Raw genomic sequence first — 7,856 nt, forward strand, 5'->3', positions numbered from 1 at the left:
GCCTGTGCATGCCCCAACCTCCCCACCATCCCCCTGCTCCATCCGGCCACCGGGTCCTGCTCTTCTCCCGCCCCGCCTTGATGTCTCCTTCTCCGCCTGCCCCCGCTGCTGCCGCCGCCGCCGAACCCTTTAAGGGACGACGAACCCTTGAAGGGACAACGGGTAGGCGGCGGGGTGGGCAGTAGGGTTGCTGTGTGTGCGTGGGGAAGGGGGCCTGGGGAGGTTGGCCGCGGGTCTCTCTGTCCCCTTCTCGGGACCCCTCCTCGCGGGCGCCCTCACCCCGCACTCCCTCCGTCCGAGATGAGACCTCAGATCAGACGTGGCGACCCGCTGAATTTAAGCATATTAGTCAGCAGAGGAAAAGAAACTAACCAGGATTCCCTCAATAATGGCGAGTGAACAGGGAAGAGCCCAGCGCCGAATCCCCACCCCGCGGTGGGGCATGGGACATGTGGCATACGAAAGACCCACTCCCAGGGGCCGCTCGTGGGAGTCCTTCTGATCGAGGCCCAGCCCATGGACAGTGTGAGGCCGGTAGCGGCCCCCAGGCGCGCCGGGCCCGGGTCTTCCCAGAGTCAGGTTGCTTGGGAATGCAGCCCAAAGCAGGTGGTAAACTCCATCTAAGGCTAAATACCGGAACGAGACCCATAGTCAACAAGTACTAGAAGGGAAAGTTGAAAAGAACTTTGAATAGAGAGTTCAAGAGGGCGTGAAACCATTAAGTAAACGGGTGGGGTCCACGCAGTCCGCCCAGAGGATTCAACCCAGCAGCAGGTCCGGCCGTGCCAGTGGCCTGGCGGATCTTTCCTGCTCCCCATTCCTCCCGAACCCTCCACCAGCCCTCCCTCCGCCCCTCGCCGCTTTCCCCTCCGTCTCTGGACAGAGGTGGGTGGCGGTGCGGTCCCAGGGGTGGGCGGGCAGCCAGGCGCTTTTCCACCGCGGCGGTGCGCTGCGACCAGCTCCCGGACGGCTGGGAAGGCCGGCGGTGAATGTGGCTGGGCGGCGGGGCGGCTCTGCCATCGCGGGGATGGGTCCAGCCCCCGAGTGGTGTTACAGCCTCCCGGCAGCAGCGCTCGCCAAATCCCGGGCCGAGGGAGCCCAGACCTGTCGCAGCGCTCTCGCTTCCCGGCACTTCCCACCACAGGGGTGCTCCCTCGAGGGGGAGTTCCCCGCGGGGGCGCGCCGGTGTCCACCCCCCGCAGCCGGCGCGTGGGGGTCTGGGGGGGCCGGGCCGCCCCTCCCACTGCGCGACTGCTCTCCCACCCCAGCCCGCCTCCAACCGGGTGGGTCGGGGCCTGGCAGACTGTCCCCAGTGCGCCCCGGGAGGGTCGTGCCGTCGGGCCCAGGGGGGTTTTCTCTGTCATGCCAGTCGGCGAAGCGAGCGCATGGGGTCAGGAGCGATATCGGCCACCCACCCAACCCATCTTGAAACACGGACCAAGGAGTCTTAACACGTGTGCGAGTCAGGGGCTCGCACGAAAGCCGCCATGGCGCAATGAAGGTGAAGGCCGCCTTAGCCGGCTGCTGAGGTGGGATCCTGAGGCCTCTCCAGTCCGCCGAGGCCACACCACCGGCCAGTCTCGCCCGCGGCGCCGGGGAGGTGGAGCATCAGCGCACGTGTTAGGGCCTGAAAGATGGTGAACTATGCCTGGGCAGGGCAAAGCCAGAGGAAACTCTGGTGGAGGTCTGTAGCGGTCCTGACATGCAAATTGGTCGTCCGACCTGGGTATAGGGGCGAAAGACTAATCGAACCATCTAGTAGCTGGTTCCCTCCGAAGTTTCCCTCAGGATAGCTGGCGCTCTTGCAACGAAAACCCATGCAGTTATATCCGGCAAAGCGAATGATTAGAGGTCTTGGGGCCGAAACCATCTCAACCTATTCTCAAACTTTAAATGGCTAAGAAACCCAGCTCACTGGCATGGAGCCGGGCGTGGAATGCGAGTGCCTAGTGGACCACTTTTGGTAAGCAGAACTGGCGCTGTGGGATGAACCGAACGCTGGGTTAAGGCGCCCGATGCCGACACTCATCAGACCCCAGAAAAGGTGTTGGTTGATATAGACAGCAGGACGGTGGCCATGGAAGTTGGAATCCGCTAAGGAGTGTGTAACAACTCACCTGCTGAATCAACTAGCCCTGAAAATGGATGGTGCTGGAGCGTCGGGCCCATACCCGGCCGTCACCTACAGTTGGAGGGGTGCGAGAGGGACGGGAGCCCGGCGGGGGGGGGGGAGCCGAGGGGGGAGGACCCCTCCCTCTGCCCCATCCCCACCCCTCCCATCCCCGCGGACTCTATGCCACGACTAGTAGGAGGGCCGCTGAGGTGAGCCTTGAAGCCTAGGGTGCGGGCCTGGGTGGAGCCGCCACAGGTGCAGATCTTGGTGGTAGTAGCAAATATTCAAACGAGAGCTTTGAAGGCCGAAGTGGAGAAGGGTTCCATGTGAACAGCAGTTGAACACGGATCAGTCGGTCCTGAGAGATGGGCGAGCGCCATTCCGAAGGGGCGGGTGATGGCCTCCATTGCCCTGAGCCAATTGGAGTCGGGTTCAGATCCCCAAATCCGGAGTGGTGGAGATGGGCGCTGCGAGGCATCCAGTGCGGTAATGCAACCGATCCCGGAGGAGCCGGCGGGAGCCCCAGGGAGAGTTCTCTTTTCTTTGTGAAGGGCAGGGCGCCCTGGAATGGGTTCGACTGGAGAGAGAGGCCCATGCCTTGGAAAGCGTTGCGGTTCCGGCGGCGTCCAGTGAGCTCTTGCTGGCCCTCGAAAATCCGGGGGAGATGGTGTAAATCTCGCGCCGGCCAGTACCCATATCCACAGCAGGTCTCCAAGGTGAACAGCCTCTGGCATGTTTGAACAATGTAGGTAAGGGAAGTCGGCAAGCCAGATCCTTAACTTTGGGATAAGGATTGGCTCTAAGGGCTCGGTCGATCAGGCTGGGGTGAGAAGCGGGGCTGGGCGCAAGCCGCGGCTGGACGAGGCGCTGACCCCCCACCACGCCTGGGGCCGCCCCCGTGGGCCCTCCCCCGCAGCACCCCGCTTGGCTCCCTTCCACCCCGCCTCCCGCTCTCCTTCCACCCCCCGCCTCCCCCCTCTCCCAGCCGACTTCCCTGTCTCCCTCACTTGGCTGGAGCCTTTCCATCTTGTCAACAGGAGCCCCTGTGTCAGGGCCTTGGGCCCGCGGAGGAGTCTGCTCCCTTGGCTTTCTGGGTGCAGGCCCCTCCCCACCCTGCCTGATCAGCAGAGGTTCTGTCCTCGAGCCTGGCCATCTGTCGCATGGTCACCAAGCCCTGACCTGCTGTGGTGAGGTCTGCACACAGGACAGGGGCACAGCTCACAGGCCACAGGCTTCTCTTCCAGGAGGCTCCCCGGTGTCCCCGATGGGCTGCCCCAGCGGGAAAGGGCGGGCTCCAGGGGCTGGGGGCACGCAGACACTTATGGGGGCCTGGCTCCTTCAGGTGCTGAGCTAAGAGCTTAGAGGCATTTGTGAAGCTGTGTGTTGACTGTGTTTAAGGTATTTTAACATAAAGGTGTCTTTCTAGCAAATAAAAAGTTTGAAGAAAAGTAACGGGAAAATTCACGATACATGTTCAGTAAAGTTCCTCATGAGCTTCCCTGGTGGCTCAGATGGTAAAGCGTCTGCCTCCAATGCGGGAGACCTGGGTTCAATCCCTGGGTTGGGAAGATCTCCTGGAGAAGGAAACGGCAAATTTCCTCACAGCTTTGCTCGTGACGGCAGACTTGGCACCAAGTTCAAGGATCGAGGCCCGGTAGGTGGACTGCACCCCAGCTGCGGACCGGGTGACGCCAGACATTTAGAAGCACGGGTCCCGCGGCGCGCTGGGTGAGAGGAGCAGGCCTGCGGGCGAGGTGCTCTGTGTGATTCCCTGCAAGCACCGGAGACTTGCGGACGTCAGCCCCACAGCGGGGACGATGGGCGACTTTTATCATCATGTGAGTCGTCCTTTTTATTTACCTCTTTCCAATTTTTCCTAAAACAAAAACCCACTGCTTGCCTAATAAAAAATACTCAAAGGGATCAGAAAAAGAGGCCCATTTCTCATTTCTCTGAGACAAACCCGGTTGCCATGGAGACCGGGTGGTTGTCAAGGCAGTGATTGGCCAGTGCTGGAGGCGGGCTGGTGCTCGCCTGGATCCCCGAGCAGGCGCAGCCCTCAGACCGCACTGCGGACCCAAACAGCATGGACGGGGCGGACGTGTGGGCCAAGACTTTGGCCCAGCTGATGGCCCAGACGAAGCCCCAGGACACCTGGGAGCTGGTCCCCCAGGAGAACCTGGCCTCGGGGCACCTGGACAGCAGTGGTTTCCAGTACCAGCTTCGGGGTCTCTCGAGGTACGGCTGGGGCGCCTCCTGTGGGGTCCCGGGAGGCGGGATGGGGGGCGAGGTTGCCTCGCCATCAGCCAGTGCTGGGTTTGCCCCGGGCCCTGAGCGAGGCAGGAGCGGGTGTGTGTCTCCCTGGCCTTGGCACCCAACAGGTGGGTGGGCGGGCCAGAAGCTCCCTGTCCCTTCTGGGCAGCTGGGGTGTTGGGGGAGCAGTGTGTCCATTACCTGCAGCGCAGGCTAGCTGAATCCCTGCCTGCTGGGCACCTCCAGGCCAGTTGGGGGCCCTGCCCAGGGGCGCTTGGCGGGAGGGGGGATGGCCGCCCGCCTGTGGCTGACTTTGTTCACAGCAGCATCTCCTCGTTTCCATGGCAGCATTGACAGCGGGAGCACGGTGGGTCTCTGCCCTGCCCTGCAGAGGGCCTGAGCAGATGGACCCAGAGGGCTTGGACCCAAGAGGGAGGAGGCGGTCCCAGCCAGGGCTGTGGCCGAGCGGGGGCCACGTCGGGAGCCCTGGGGACCATGGGTCCCCACGTGAGCCGTGCCCTCCCCCATGAGGACAGTCAGCGTCAGACAAGCAGCCATGGGCCAGCCCGTGGGCCAGCTGGGAGGGCACCCGTGGGAGGGGGCGCCCTGTGGGCCCCGCGGGCAGCTGTCCTTTGACGCAGATGCCCCGCCCCCAGCGTCTGAAGTGCCGGGGATCAGGAGTTCGGTGAGAGGTTGGCTTTCCCAGGCGTCAGCAAGTGATGGCACTGGGGGCTTCTTCCCCCGTAAGGTCCCCCGGGGGAGCTTCTGCACATGGGCTGGACTAGCTCCCTGAGCACGGGTTGGTGTTTGGTTTTCACAGACATAGACGCGCCAGCTGGTGGGACAGTCACTAGTGCAGACCCACGTCTCCACGTCCAGCCATGACGCGCTGCTTAATTAACAAATAAAGGAGGAAGTTCAGTCCCAGGGACACCGTGCGTGTCCAGGTGCTACCCAGCCATGCGTGGCCGGAGGGTGCAGGCAGGGGTGTGGGGGGTGGAAAGCCCACCATCAGGGGCAGGTCGGGTGGATCGGCCTGAGGGTCATTCAGTTGGAGAGAGGGGGACACAGGGCCTTGGCCCCCAGAGCTACACTGTTGCACGTGAGGGCTGGACACACAGCCCTGGTGCACTGGCCCAGGGCCACAGGGCCACCCAGCCTCCCGGCCGACCCCCACGCCCAGTTCTCCCTGCACCCCCCACCATGGCCCCTCTCCTGGGGGATGGGCACCCCGGGCCCTTTCTGCAGCCCCCTGCCCTGCCCCTTGGGCACCACAGATGGTCCTCCCTCCCGTGGGATCCTGGTGGTGTCTCCTAGGGGCGTTGAGACCCACGTCGCCAGGACAGAGCAGCAGCAGACCTAGCGCTGAGCCCAGAGGGGCCCAGGCAGAGCACTTGGCCACCCGGGGCGTGCTGGGGCCAAAGGATGGAAGGCGTCTGCTTGGGCTCCTCAGGCTGTGGGGTCACGGGGGCGCGCAGGGTTGTGGGGCCGTGGGGGCGCGCATGGGCTGTGGGGCCGCGGGGGTGCGCAGGGCAGGCTCAGGCCGAGCCCTCGCCCACCGGCCTCTCTCCCCCGCAGGCTCCAGTGTGGCCGCTGCCAGTGGGGCTGGGCCTCAGCCCACGTGTGCGTGCTCTTCCACCTGTGGTGGGACGAGGCCGGCCGGCACGGGCTGGTAAAGATGCGGGTCTGGGGCCAGCGGTGCCAGCTGTGCCCGCCCGGCGGGGCCGAGTGCCGTGTCAGCCTGCTGAACGTGCGGCTCTTCCTGGGCAAGCTGGTGCGGTTCATCTCGCACAAGTGCTACGCGGAGGGTCCCGACTCCGACCAGGGCCCCGAGGTCTGCTTCGGCGAGCGCTGTGAGGCCTGCGACCTGAGGGTCTGCTTCTTCCAGCAGCCGCCTGACCCCGCCTGGGGGCCCGAGGGCAGGAGCGCCAGCAGCATCAAGGGCAGGTTCACCCTGTACTCCAGCAGCGACGAGGCTGCCCCCGCCACCGGCAGGCAGCTGCGCACGCTGGGCCGCGGGCTGCTGGTGGACCGCCCGCGGGGCTGCACCCCCGACGCCATCGCCGTTCCCCTGTACGTGGCCGACTTCATCAGAAGCCCCATCGCCAAGGGCAGGGACTTCTGCGCCCAGGATGAGGAGGTCATCACCATCCCCTTCTCCCTCGGGCGCAGGGCCCGGGGGCTGGCAGGTGAGCCCGCAGGCAGGCAGCACGTAATCGGCAGGGGCTCCCTCTACCTGCCCGCCAGCTCCAAGGCCACGTCCAAGGGCAGACACTTCCCGGTGATCATCAAAGCCCCGGTCTTCCACGGCAAGGGGCTCCTGCTCAACGGCGCGAAGGCAACCACGGGCTTCATCTACAAAGGGCTCGGCTGCGTCTCTGAACCCGAGGAGCACGGAGACGAGGACGAGGCTGAGGCCGAGGATATCGACTGGGGCGCCCTGTCCAGCAGCACCAGGCTCGTCCCCGTTGGAGGCAGCCCGCGGCCCATGATCTACATCGTCGGCCTCATGGACAACGGGGAGGGCTCAGTCACCTTTCCCTCCTCCTTGACGGACGTGCTCCTGGAAGACGCTGACCCGTTTGCTCTGGCCTACGGCTCCCTCACCTTCCCGTTCATGTTCGCCTATGAGGGCAGAGCGGTGGCCTCCTCTGCCGGTGGCCCCGAAGGCAAAGGGCGGGTGGCTGGCAGCGGCAGCCACCCTACCGTGGGCTGTGAGCGCCTCCCAGGGACCGATGCGGGCAGCTGGGTGCCCTTGGGTGAGGGCTCCGTCACCGTCCCCTTCTCTGTCTTCAGCATAATCCGAAGCAAGAGCTCCGGGTGCAAGGCCAGGGGCCCTCAAGGCGATGGCCCGGTGCCCCGGGGCTCATCCAAGAAGCGGAAGGAGCCAGGGCCTCGGGCGGCCACGTTTCGTCCCCTGCCCCCCGGGGACGAGGGCTTCTGCTGGGCCGAGGGTTTCTGCTTCGACCCCTACGAAGAGGTCTGGATCTGGGTCTCATTGGCCGTCTGCGTCCTCTGGATAATGTACCTGTGCAAGTTCAGCCCCGACCGCTCCCCGTGGGTATGAAGGGCACTGCCTCCCATCGTTCCCCTGGAGTGCCCCTCCAGGGGGGCTGCCCAGGCGCCCGGCCACCCAGGCTGCCCTGCTTCTGTGTTCAGTCTCTGCAGTGAGTCCTGGTGTCGTGGAAGCTCATGCCATGACCACCCCTCGAGCTGCCCGCATGTGTCCCAGTCACTCTGTACGTGTGTTGCTGCTGCTGCTGCTGCTAAGTCACTTCAGTCGTGTCCGACTCTGTGTGACCCCATAGATGGAAGCCCACCAGGCTCCCCCTTCCCTGGGATTCTCCAGGCAAGAACACTGGAGTGAGTTGCCATTTCCTTCTCCAATGTGTGAAAGTGAAAAGTGAAAGTGAAGTTGCTCAGTCGTGTCCGACTCTTAGCGACCCCACGGACTGCAGCCTACCAGGCTCCTCCATCCATGGGATTTTCT

The 7,856-nt window shown here is 64.4% G+C and overlaps 1 protein-coding gene and 1 pseudogene across 2 annotated transcripts; both read left to right on the plus strand.

The window, feature by feature from the left end:
- The first annotated feature begins 326 nt into the window (after positions 1–326).
- LOC148777759 (28S ribosomal RNA) lies at positions 327–2,846 on the plus strand (annotated as a pseudogene).
- Positions 2,847–4,181: 1,335 nt separating this feature from the next.
- On the plus strand, positions 4,182–7,548 carry LOC129536174 (receptor-transporting protein 5). Of its 2 annotated transcripts, XM_088836776.1 has the most exons (3): positions 4,200–4,351; positions 5,945–7,220; positions 7,251–7,548. In XM_088836776.1, exons 1-3 carry the CDS (start codon positions 4,200–4,202, stop codon positions 7,431–7,433), a joined length of 1,611 nt encoding a protein of 536 aa, XP_088692902.1. In that variant the 3' UTR covers positions 7,434–7,548. The 2 variants fall into 2 exon arrangements, with proteins under 2 accessions (XP_055250867.2, XP_088692902.1); XM_055394892.2 differs by having other exon boundaries at positions 4,182–4,351; positions 5,945–7,548.
- The last annotated feature ends 308 nt before the right edge of the window (positions 7,549–7,856 follow it).

Source organism: Moschus berezovskii, chromosome 6 (genome assembly GCF_049115385.1).
Source record: "Moschus berezovskii isolate FMDL1 chromosome 6, NW_MosBer_1.0, whole genome shotgun sequence".
Lineage (NCBI taxonomy): Eukaryota > Metazoa > Chordata > Mammalia > Artiodactyla > Moschidae > Moschus > Moschus berezovskii.

What these genes read in the sequence shown, in the direction of transcription:
- LOC129536174 (XM_055394892.2), top strand. Translation starts at nt 4,200, where the DNA reads ATGGACGGGGCGGACGTGTGGGCCAAGACTTTGGCCCAGCTGATGGCC. An exon ending in CAGCTTCGGGGTCTCTCGAG is followed by an intron (nt 4,352 to 5,944) that starts GTACGGCTGGGG and finishes TCTCCCCCGCAG; the next exon opens with GCTCCAGTGTGGCCGCTGCC.